Genomic DNA, 12,432 nt, shown 5'->3' on the forward strand with positions numbered 1-12,432 from the left:
TTGCCTGTCATTCTAAATTGTACTTTTAATGTTAGATGTGACTTAGTTAGCTTAAAGGTCAGAAGAGACATCCCTCCACAAGCCAGCAGCTTTTACAGAAAGATTAACAGGATAAGAAATAAACACAGCTCCACTAAGTATTTACTACTTGTAAAGACTTATTTGGTATTTTCAAACTCAAGTAATGACACCTACCTTCTGCTTTGTGAACAGGACATGCTGCCAAGGTTCTCCAAACAAATACAAACTCACAGTCATCTTCTTGCTCAAACACTGGTGATCCCTACAGAAAAGAGCCATATGAAGGACACTTACTAACAGTTACCTTGCAAATCTCATAAAGTACATGCAGAATCCCTTGTTGCAGTTGCACAGCAAGATCTCTATTATCACATCTCAGCATTCATTACTCATCACAGAGCTGCTTTTGGTGGCTCACAAGATTCCACAAGAGAGTTCACTGTTGTGTTCTACAGGCTCAGGAAGGCAGTCGTAAGGAGAGACAAGGGGAAAGCCTCTATGGAAGATATTACTTTTTAGAATCAGCCTCTCCATTCCAAGAGGAACAAACGCTGTCTATTTTGTTATAATAAGTCCAAGCTCTAAAATCCTCATTAACAGCAATAGGCACATAAAATTACCATTGTTTGATCACACTGGAAGATTATACGTGTAGAGTAACGTTGCTTATCTTTGCATGTGTCACCATTCAAGTAAATAATACTTAATGACCCATCAGTAGCAGCCTGGGGGTTCATCTGAATGACTCCAAGGTTCTTGCTCTTATCAGTGTATTTCACACAAGATCCTATGGCACCACCTACAGGGAAAAGTCTGCATTTTAGTTCAAAGCTTTGAGAACTATAGAGTTTATTGCAAAATAACATAATGAAGTACCTTTATGAGAGCTTTAAGCATTAGAAAAGACCATGTCAAACTCCTGAAGCAGAACACAACAGAAGTATTTTCATAAATACACTTGGAGACATTGTGTCCCTAAAGCCTTAGAAAAATAGAACAAGTTACTGCCCTGTGTTGACTGAAATCTCTAAAACTGCACTAACTTACCTGCTCCCACAGACTGGTAGAAGACTACAGCAATAGGTTAAATCAAATGGGTAGAAGTGCAATAGGACATGGCATAAGTTTCTCACTGTGGCCTCATTCAGTTAGGAGGCTTCAACAATATTTAACTTGCCTTTCTTCTTTAAAAGAAAATAAATATAATCAAAGATACTGGCAAATACTGCCCCAAAATACATTCCCATACATCTCAGATAGGACAAGGGGAAATGGACTTAAGTTGAAGGAGAATAGATTTAGATTGGACCTTAGGAAGAAATTCTTCAGTACGAGGGCAGCAAGACTTTGGAATAAATTGCCCAGAGATGTTGTGGCTGCCCCCTCCCTGGAGGTGTTCAAGGCCAGGTTGGATGGAGCCTTGAGTAGCCTGATCTAGTTGAGAGGTGTCCCTACCCATGACAGGCAGGGTGGACTAGATGATCTCTAAGGTCCCTTCCAGCCTAGGCCATTCTATGATTCTATGATTCAATGCAAGAGTTCCGATGAGCATTAAGATTGATCAGTTTGAGAAAATGTATTTATTATACCCTTAACATACCTTACCTAGTCCTATGCAAGTTCAATGACTGAATGGGCAGGATTCAAGAAATCCTACTAAAATAACCAGCGATGTCATTCTGCATAAAAGGTCTTGCATCAGAAGCTAAGAAGTTAAGAAATGCTTGCTACTTGGCTTACCAGGACATCCAGGAACATAAGGCAAAGGCTTGCATATATTCAAGAAAAAGGTTCGCTTCTTTGCTTCCTCTGAAGTGTCTATAGCAACCCATGGTTCACTTTCTTTGCCCAAGTCACTTAAGTCATACTCGTTGCCAGCAGCATCTGAAAAAGATGTGGTACATACAGCAAGCTGAAAGACAATCTATTAGATACTTGCAGCAGTACTAGGTTTGAAATTTAACTGATGAAATCACATAATTCAAAATAATTTTCAGGATCACATTAGCTATGCATTGAGAGAAGGTAGTTTCCATAAAAACCACGTCACTACAACAGATATAGATCAGAGTTCCTTGACAGTTATTTTCCACAAGTAACTACTCCACAATTCACAGGTGTGTTTTTCCAGAGGCCAATACTAAATTAACACATTTTCTTTAGACCTGGGCTGAAGCAGAACCCAGTCATGGTAAGGATTAAAGGTTCTGCAAGTAATTATCAGCTTTCTTGTATCTTTCACATAAGCTCCTTGTCTGAATTCATAACTTGGGCCTGCTTCAAACAACCAACCTCCTCTACCTGTCTACAACTTGCATGAAGACTTCAAGACTTACAAATGTCTTCACAACAGGTATTGAAGTCCTCCTTTGCACAAGTTTGCTGTTCAGTTAATCTTTCCAGTATTTGTTGGACAGAGCTCCCACAAATTCCAGGTACTTACCTGTAACCTGGCAGTCTACAGGAGCAGGAGCACAGGCCAGAGCTGTGTGAAACTCAAAAAAAGTATCATGGATGTTCAGCACACTGTTTATCTCTTCACGCACAAACTTAAGCTCTCCAGGATACGAATCATTACAAATGAAAGTCACCGTGAACTTGTCTGATGCTCCTGCAAAACAAACACTTATTTGTTGCTGGTTCACTGGGGGAAATATTTAAATTTAAGTTCAAGCTAACACTTGACATAAAAATTTTTTAAGTTTCTCATTGCTAACTACTCCAAGGAAAACACTACCTTATTGTTTATGTTTTGGGGTTTTTTAACTGTAAATACACCAGTCTCATTTAGAGACCAGTTCTAAATTGTCTAGCAGTCACAATTGTCTCTTCAAATGGGAGACCAGAATGCCTCGACACATTTCAAGAGCATAATGACCATCATTGAACTGTGTTTCCTAGGTCTTTGACAAGATACATTTGATGTTTTATAGCATTTTTTCTGTCAAGTCAGCTTTATCAGCAACCTCTAAAATCGCATCACACATAGCAAAGCTCCAGGTTTTGGGGTTCTCTTGGTTTCTAAGAAGTTCAGTGTAATGACTGCCCAATAAATAATACTGATATTATTTAAGCAGCATTTTGTTGCTAATGTGTTTACAGAAATGGGTTTTTTAGTCTTTTAATGGCAGTAGCCAAATTAAGTTCTAGTTGGGCTTTCATCCTTCTAATTTTCTCCCTGCATAACCTCACAAAATCCTTTCAGTCCTCCAAAGGCCATAAACTCTCCTTTTCTTCCTGAATTCCAGCCAAAGCTCTCCATTCAGCCAGGCCAGTCCTCTTCCCCACCAGCTCATCTTTTAGCACACAGGGATGGCTTGCTCCTGCACCTTTATGTTTTCCTTGTTGAAGAGTGCCCATCCTTCCCGGACCCCTCTGCCCTTCAGGATTGCCTCCCAAGGGACTTTGTCAACCAGTCTCCTAAGGAGGTCAAAGTCTGCCCTCCAGAAGGCCAAGGTACCAGTTGTGCTGACTCTCTTCCTCTATATATTCACTCTATAGTTTTGTGATCGCTATGACCAAGATAGCCTCCAACATCACATCACTGAAAAGCCCCTCTGTTCACAAGTAACAGGTCGAACGAGGTGCCTTCCCTAGTTGGCTATTTCCATTTCTCTATGCAAAGAGCAATATTTTTCATCTACTCAGTACAGGAAAAAAAATATCCTGTGCTGTATTTCATCTGCTTCCAGGAGTTCCAAAATGCACATTATGACTCAGTTTTCAACCATATCATTCTGCATGATTTGATTTCTTACTAAAATTTTCATATGAACTACTTCATTTCAGTGACTAACACTAAGCCCAGTAGGTTTCAGGACATGAACAAAGGGAGGAATGAAGACCATTCACAGAAAGTTTGTAGAGTATCAGCATCTATCTTTCTGCTCTCAGTATTTCCTGAACTCACCTGACAGCACATGAAGAGGACCTCTGTAGGTAAGAGTTAGAAACCCTTCACCAGACAGATACAGGGTTTTGTCCAGTTCCACCAGCCTCACTGATGTCATATTTTCCGCTTCACATCCAGCAGCTGGTTTGCCATTGATTGTCCCACAATCTGGCATGGGTCCACAAATGTTTAGCTACAAGTTTTGAAAACATGTGAGTACACACAGTTAGGTTTGTAAAATTAGGTCTATATTTATACATAAGAAGAACTCGCTCATCAAGAACCACTTCAAACAGCATGAAATGTCTGTCATTTCCAGACTGCAGGACAATTAGCTATAATACAGGAACAACAGCCTCAATCTTCAGCTTACAGGGTCCACAAATTCTCCCCACTAGAAATACAGGGCGTGGCTTAGTAAGTTTATTCCTCAACTAGAAAACACCATGCTAGTATTTTTGAACAGTCTAAGACTACTCTTACCTGCAGACTGCATTAAGAACACCAACTGGGAAAGATTAAATCCCTTTCTAGGCTTCTGTTGCTCATTTATTCAGCACCAGCAGATGAACTGGTATTACACAACACAGTCCCTAACCAAAAAAACATGCATTGCCTTGAAAGTGGGGCTATCTTATGTTTGCTATGAACTAGAAGTTAGATGCTTTTAAGATCATCTGAGATGAAATAAGTTATCTTCCATTCCTCCTCTCAAGTACAGTACTTTTCTGCCAACTTTAACTTCCTGAGAGGACCGAGTCAAAGCTCCACTTGCTCACTAAGCAAGATTGGAAAAATGCAACAGCATCCATAATCAACATATTGTAAGGTCAGAATCCTTACCAAGAAGGTCTTTCCAATGCCAGTAGTCATATAGCCATTCCCAGAAGCTAAAGGCTGCAGATTGAACAGAAAGCCAGTGTCTGGATCTCGCACAGAGCAGAACTGAAAAATAAAATTACAACAGCATTATTCCCTCTTTTTGCATTTCTTCTATTTAAGTTTTATCTCTAACGTTAAGGAGCCAAAGCAGTGATTTACATATATTCCTAGCCTGCGCACCAATCAGTAACTTCATTTGGACAATCCAAATACACCTCTGGCAGTAGAAATGCTTCTTTCAACTCTTTTGCATGGTTGCCCATTGACATTAGCCACATACCAACATATCAAAGTGCAATTTAACAGATGAGATCTAGCAGGTTAGATGAGAGCAAAGACATTTGAACTCAAGGTTGTTTTCACACTAATGGGTTTATTTTGAGTTCTGTAAAGTAGAAGAAACTGCGTAGCTCAGTGTTTAAAAAGAAATGCCTTATTTGACGATTTGTACACAAACAAGGACAACATATATCCTTACATAGAAATTCAGTTCTACTAGCAACTTTGCAAGGAAATGAAGCATTCAGTGCCACACCAAGTTGTTGTTCTGAAGACAAAGCACTCAAATACTTTGGTCAGAAGTTACCTAGTTCAGGAATACTTCAAGAAAGCAATAAAATATCACAAGACTCCCAGGCTCTTTTCAGCAACTTCCAGCGACAGGACAAGAGGCAATGGGTACAAGCTGGAACATAGGAGGTTCCAAAAAGTATCAGGAAAAACTTTTTCACTGTTAGGGTGACAGTTAGGGTACCAGTATAGGTTGGGGACTGACCTGTTGGAGAGCAGCGTAGTGGAAAGGGACCTGGGGGTTCTGGTGGACAGCAGGATGACCATGAGCCAGCAATGTGCCCTCATGGCCAAGAAGGCCAACGGCATCCTGGGGTGTATGAGAAGTGATGTGGATAGTAGGTCAGAGAGGTCCTCCTGCCCCTCTGCTCTGCCCTGGTGAGGCCACATCTGGAATATTGTGTCCAGTTCTGGGCCCGTCAGTTCAGGAAGGACAGGGAACTGCTTGAGAGAGTCCAGCGCAGAGCCACAAAGATGATGAAGGGAGTGGAACATCTCCCTGATGAGGAAAGGCTGAAGGAGCTGGGTCTCTTTAGCTTGGAGAAGAGGAGGCTGAGGGGTGACCTCATTAGTGTTTATAAATACGTCAAGGGGGAGTGTCAGGAGGACAGAGCCAGGCTCTTTTCAGTGATGTCCAATGGCAGGACAAGGGGCAATGGGTGCAAGCTGGAGCATAGGAGGTTCCACAAAAACATTACGGAAAACTTTTTCACTGTGAGGGTGACAGAGCACTGGCACAGGCTGTCCAGGGAGGTTGTGGAATCTCCTTCTCTGGAGACATTCAAAACCGCCTGGACGCGTTCCTGTGTGACCTGCTGTAGGTGGGATCTGGTGAGGGGGCTGGACTAGATGATCTTTTGATGTCCCTTCCAACCCCTAACATTCTATGATTCTGTGGTTAACTTCACATTTCACTATAGATAATTTTCTCCAAGAGTCATTTCAACACAGCAACCAGGAATACTAGAACAAAAAACAGCGTGTTGAGACTATGAATGCAATCATCACCCCCTTTCTTACCTGAGAATCATCTTTTGTCTCCTTGATTGGACAAGCAGCCTCAGTTTCCCATAAGAACGTTACCATACATTCCTGAATAGCTATAAACCGTGGGCTGCTACTCTGGAAACAGATTGCAGAGAGAAGACGAGAATAAGTGTAACAGCTAAGACTTTCTGATGTTTGAGATTCCACTTTATGAGAACCTGTCAGGTTTTTAAACACTTCACTACAAATGCACACAATTTCCTCCCCACTTCCCTCTCCCCTACTTATTTTGAAGGGCACCACTGAAAACTTTGTCTAGCTAAACACACCATGTCATTAAGATTCAGCAAAAACTGAATCCGAGATCCAAATATTCAGATTCAATATGATACTTAATCTCGACATGCGTACCTAGACCTTGCCTCTGTGTAAGCTTTGAAGAGTTTTGAGGTAAAACACATAGTCCACTATAAGAAAAAAAAAACTAAAATCAAGCAACTCAAAATCCTATTACCTGAGGTAACAAGGTAATAGGAGTATTAACTATACACACTTCATTTCAGTGTTTTCAGGCAAAAGTAAAGCAGTTCATAACTGCTCCAAGTCACAGATTTTCACCATAACTCTTGAGCTGAAGATCATGTGAATGATACCTGTAGATTCATAAACATGAAGAAAAAGTCTGGGCAATCTTCAGTTTTAACAATCCTCTAAGTTTAAACCAGTATGTGGAGTTGTATCAGCAAAAGCTTTATAGATTTAAGAACCCAACTAGAATCAACAAGCCACAGAGTATGTAGAATCTAAGCCTAAAGATACACTTGACAATAATCTTCCCGTTAAGAGGGTCTGCAATGTTTGCATGTATAACTCCTCAGTCTTAAGTTCCCATATATTTTCACGTTAATTAGCTGAAACCACTGTCTACCAAGGATGTTAGTTTTTAACTAATTCTTGCTTATTATGAAATACTGAGTCTGAGACACACCTTTCTCTAGCATCTAAGTCAGCTTTGTTTTTGTATTTCTGTTTCAAGTACTCAGGAAGTCTCCCTCTTCATGAATCTCCTATATGCTACACATAATTCATGCAGCTTCACAGTATATGATGGAAAACCTACAATGGTGAAACAACAATCAAAATATTATTTATCCGTACCAGAGTTCCCCTGGAACAGATGAAGTGGATGGTGGTGGTATATGTAGTTTTCTTTTTGCCAGCATCAATGCACACAGAGCCATTTCCATAGGTTAGAACAATGTGTCCATGTTTTTCAACTACTAGCTCCTTGCTGGCAACACCAAGATTACTAATAGAGGTGACTTCAGAGTAAGAAACCTAGAAATAAAGGCATGTCAGCAAGACTAAACTCAGGTGAAGAGTTACAGATACATCAAAAAAGAAGAAAATACTTATCACAATAATTTTGTATACAGAAGGTTATCTTGAGAGTTTGGAAGACAACAAAAGTATAGAGATTCCCCTACATTTGTCCCCTATTCTCTACTTAAGTATCACATAGTCAGATCAGTTCTGGGAACACCTAGAGAACCTGAAGGTGCACAAGTCCAGGGGACTTGATGAGATACACCCATGGGTCTTGAAGGAACTGGGAGCTGAAGTTGCTAGGCCACTGGCCATCATATTCGAGAAGCCGTGGCAAAGTTCCCACAGATTGGAAAAAGGAAAATATAACCCTCATTTTTAAAAAGGAAAAAAAGAAAATCCAGGGAACTACAGAGCAGCCAGCCTCACCTCTGCGTCAGGTAAAATCATGGAGCAGATCCTCCTGGTAACAGTACTGAGGCACATGAAAAATAATGAGGTGATCAGTGACAGCCAACATGACTTCACTAAGGGAAAATCGTGCCTAACTAATTTGGTGGCCTTCTACGACAAAGTTACAGTTCTGGTTGACATGGGAAGAGCAACTAATGTCATCTACCTGGGCCTGTACAAGGCATTTGACACTGTCCCACACGACATGCTTGTCTCTAAGATGGAGAGACATGGATTTGATGGATGGATAAGGAACTGGCTACAAGGTCACCCTCAAAGAGTTGTGGTCAATGGCTCGATGTCCACATGGAGACCAGTGACAAGTGGGCTCCTCAGGGGTCTGTTCTGGGTCCAGTGCATCTTAGTCAACAACAAGGACAATGGCATCAAGTGCACCCTCAGCCAGTTTGCCGACGACAGCAGGCTGTGTGGTGTCGTGGACTCGCTTGAGTGAAGGGATGGCATCCAAAGGGACCTTGATAGGCTTCAGGGACAGGCCAGTGCAAACTCCAGGGAGTCCAAATAGCCGCCTTCCAATACTTGAAGGGAACCTACAGGAAGGCTGGAGAGGGACTTTTTACAAGAGGGACCAGCAACAGGACAAGGGGAAATGGATTTAAATTGAAGGAGAACAGATTTAAACTGGATCTTAGGAAGAAATTCTTCAGCACAAGGACTGCCCAGAGAGGCTGTGTATGCCCCTTCCCTGGAGATGTCCAAGGCCAGGCTGGATGAGGCCTTGAGGAACTTGGTCTAGTTAAGGGCATCTCCGCCCATGGCAGAGAGGTTGGATTAGATGTTCTCTAAGGTGCCTTCCAAATTATGACATTCTATGACTCTATGATATTTAACAGCTAGGCATGACTTGGGTTTTTTGCTGTTTTTATTTTAGAAGAATAGAGTGCTTGTAGTGCCATCCTCATCTTACCAGCTACAGCTTAGGAATTTCAGGAGGCCTATGCCTCATGCACAGTATGTAAAATTTAATTTGTACAGCTCTTTAACACATTGTGTCTGGAAGCCTCCAGGCTTTCTTCGAATTGACCATAGGAATCTGTCATGTTTAGAAAAGTCTAAGAAGCTCTATCAGAAACTGAATATTAGAACAACGGTAGGTACTAGTTGCTACTACTAAGGTCCATATTAATCTTTATTTCTGCAAGATAACTGGTGTTTCCTAATTTTAATAAACTATTTTAAGTGAGTAACAGGAACAAACAGGAAAACATACTTCCAAAGTAGCTCTGTCCACAAAGATTTCTGCCTTTTTTGTTTGTTTTGGGGGTTTTGTTTGTTTGTTTTTTAAAGAACTCTGTATCCAGGTTGACCCAATGTGCTTGCTTTTTACTCCACTGCATTCAGTAATGAAGTAATGAAGCCCTAATGTGCCTCCACATGTAAAGTAAATGGCCTTACACAACAAGGACTAATGAAAGCAAAGCACAGTAAACTAGTAATATTTAGCTCCAGCATCATAATGAGGTACAGATTCAGTCACTCAAACATCCTTTTCAACAGAATGGAGGGAAAGTGATCTTTCCATTTTACAGAAGGAATTATGACTGGTTGGTCAGCCTCTAGTTCAACTTTCCCTAGAATAGCCCTGAAGCCAGGCCTTGGGCAATGTTTCCACAAACAGTTCCATAATAAATTGTTACACTTCAGGGAAAGCCTTGAATTGTTACACTTCAGAAGTAGAAGCCCATAATCACCACCCAAGTTGTTTTCTTTTTGCTTGGTAACATCTGTCTCAACAATCTACTCCTCAAAGCCAAAGAGACCTCAGAGGAGAGGCGACAAAGAACATTTAACACACATTTCTTCCACAGTTCAAACTAAACCAAACCAGAAACAAGGCAGAACATCCAGGAGAGCACCATGTTCCTAAAGGAATGCTAGCAGTCTCCCAGACTTTTACAGTTTATACAAAAATCATGCAGTTTGCCTCCCCAATACAAGACATAATCACGCACATCAAACACAGCATTGGTACACTTGTAAAAAAATTAAGGCTTTGGTCTTGGAAGAGGTGGACAGGAGATCTACCACTCTGCAATGATCATGTCAACATTATAGATACGCAGAATACCATTTTGCCCACAGAAGTCAGAATTCACGTGCCTATCTTGCAAACCCTTTCACCTCACTCATTTGGCAAACCAGCTGGGATAGAAAGGCTACTCACATCATGCCGATATTCCATCTGACAGACAGATGCTCGCCGGTCACATCCTGGGACAGCAATCAGTGGTCGACAAACATTTATGTAGTACTTCTTGCGCTCACTTGGTCTTGAATTATCTATGGCATACCAGTTCTCACCTCTCTTCTCAGATTTTGCTAAGCTGAGCAGGAAGAGAAAGTTTTATGCTAAGAATACACACTCTTCATAAATTCTCTTGCTTTTTCTGTCACTCTCAAGAAACAGAGTAACTATAAGGCATTTCAGAGTAACTATTTCCCCTCATTTTGAAGGGTTAACAATTAAAAAGAATACTCCTAGGGAGCACAACACAGATGACAAAGGAATAAGTTTTTACTTAGCAAAACCATCCAAAAATGTCAACTTGCATCTTAGGAGGCAAGGCAATATACAAGAGGGAAATGCTGTCTTCATTTCAAGATACCTGCAGTTAAGCTTGTCACACAGATGAAGTTTCTAGAACTGGCTACGCAGGAAGCCAACTTCACCCAGTGCTAAGCTATCAGCCAGAACACTGAACTAGAATAGCCAAGATACGTTGTATACATTGCTTTCCTACCTTGACAAGTCATACTGGTCCATGGTGTTGGGATCAGTCACAACACATTCCAGTGGCATTTCAGGACAAGCATATTCAGTGTACCACCTGAAGTTGTAGGTATAGTTATCTTCTATCTAAGAACAGCAGAATAAGTCAGTGAGGCTTTCCATATAGAATACTTTGTAGCTCACAGCTATTCCTTTATGTATTAAGCTTGCTACTTCCCCATGGCTTTGAGATGTAACTTCTCAGACCGATTTGTGTAGGTCCGTTTTGTTGTAGATCTTGTAATTTGCTGTGTCATCAAAATACTCTTTCCAAAAATTAACAGAACCAGAACAACTAGAGCAATGTAACTACTGTCTGCTGCATTACAGGACATACAGTCCTACCATGTGTTACTTCTCAGCCAGTTTGGGGTGTTTTTTTTTTCGTTAGAAATACAAGATGATCAAAAGCATTAGTAATTAAACAGCCCATAGTCAAGAGAAGAGTGAAATAAGAACCTGGATCCAGACGAACAGCTCACCTTTCAGTAGTCAAGACAAGCTTTATGGCTACAACAACAGGCAGATATACCAAGAGAAAAAAAATTACTTCTCTTGGTCTGCTTTACAGATACGGGGTATTTCCATTCATGAATCTCTGCTTGCCCTTGCTGAGTAGCAATTATTGGCAGGATTTTGGGATGAAAATCCTTCCCTTCTTTATAATAGAACTTTTTACCTGATATTCAGGCTGACCTATTCCAGCCTGATGGTCACATAGGAAAGTTATAAGGGTAGATCGCTGTGTTTTCTTCTCATCATTGTATGCTGTACCATTTTTGTAGGACAACTGAATCAATCCATCATAATATGAAAGTTTGGAGTTGGGCTGTCCAAGACTCCAGAATTGATCCTTACTAGAAAACAAAAAGTGGGCTTTGAGACTGAACAAAATGCTAAATTAACTCTAAGAGAAGTCTTACAAGTAGTAAGCACACAGGTAAGCTTAGAGAAGACATCATAGAGAAGACAAAAGAATTAAATAATATCGACTAGATATAAGTGAGTTTGGATAAATAGAATGTTCCGAAAAGGAAACTTAAAAAACAAATAGGTGTCCTTCTCTGGAAAGGAAAGGAAGTTGTACCTTGCTTAGATATCTAGTAAACCTTAACACTCCCTTATCTAGATAAGCAACAGAAATACCAAGTTCTCATTCTACAGAGTAGAATTCAAACTGCAGACACCCTAATGCTGAGCTCAAGCTGGTTCCATGCAAACACATGTGGACAGTGAAGAACTAGGACTTCAAAACAGCAAGTCGTCTCACTCAGAGAAGACAACTTTTTTCACATGCTCTTAGCTCAGCAGCAGCTTCAGGTGAGTAGACTTTCTTTACTCCGACTTAACACTGGCTCTATCAGATCTAGCCTGACCATCATTCCCTGAAGAATGTTTTTAGTGTCTGCAGCAAACTCTCCCTGGCTGAAGAGTAACTCCAGTACAGCCAACTCAAATACAGCTGCATGTGTTTGCACTGTACACCTCTCTGGCAATAGGCTCACCTGGA

At 40.8% G+C, this 12,432-nt stretch overlaps 1 protein-coding gene across 1 annotated transcript in view; it reads right to left on the reverse strand.

Annotated features, from left to right (window-relative positions):
* The window catches only part of IGF2R (insulin-like growth factor 2 receptor), a gene marked incomplete at its 5' end in the record, with an annotated part of 52,035 nt that overhangs the window by 22,047 nt on the left and 17,556 nt on the right, over positions 1-12,432 (reverse strand). Inside the window, 12 exons of the mRNA XM_009869545.1 lie at positions 196-283; positions 642-820; positions 1,762-1,905; positions 2,465-2,632; positions 3,932-4,106; positions 4,757-4,858; positions 6,386-6,487; positions 7,511-7,690; positions 8,337-8,339; positions 10,317-10,476; positions 10,894-11,009; positions 11,602-11,779. Coding sequence (XP_009867847.1) covers positions 196-283; positions 642-820; positions 1,762-1,905; positions 2,465-2,632; positions 3,932-4,106; positions 4,757-4,858; positions 6,386-6,487; positions 7,511-7,690; positions 8,337-8,339; positions 10,317-10,476; positions 10,894-11,009; positions 11,602-11,779 — 1,595 coding nt within the window. The remainder of the gene's footprint in view (positions 1-195; positions 284-641; positions 821-1,761; positions 1,906-2,464; positions 2,633-3,931; positions 4,107-4,756; positions 4,859-6,385; positions 6,488-7,510; positions 7,691-8,336; positions 8,340-10,316; positions 10,477-10,893; positions 11,010-11,601; positions 11,780-12,432) is intronic.

The sequence above is a fragment of the Apaloderma vittatum genome, unplaced genomic scaffold, assembly GCF_000703405.1.
Source record: "Apaloderma vittatum isolate BGI_N311 unplaced genomic scaffold, ASM70340v1 scaffold9435, whole genome shotgun sequence".
Taxonomy (NCBI): Eukaryota; Metazoa; Chordata; class Aves; order Trogoniformes; family Trogonidae; genus Apaloderma; species Apaloderma vittatum.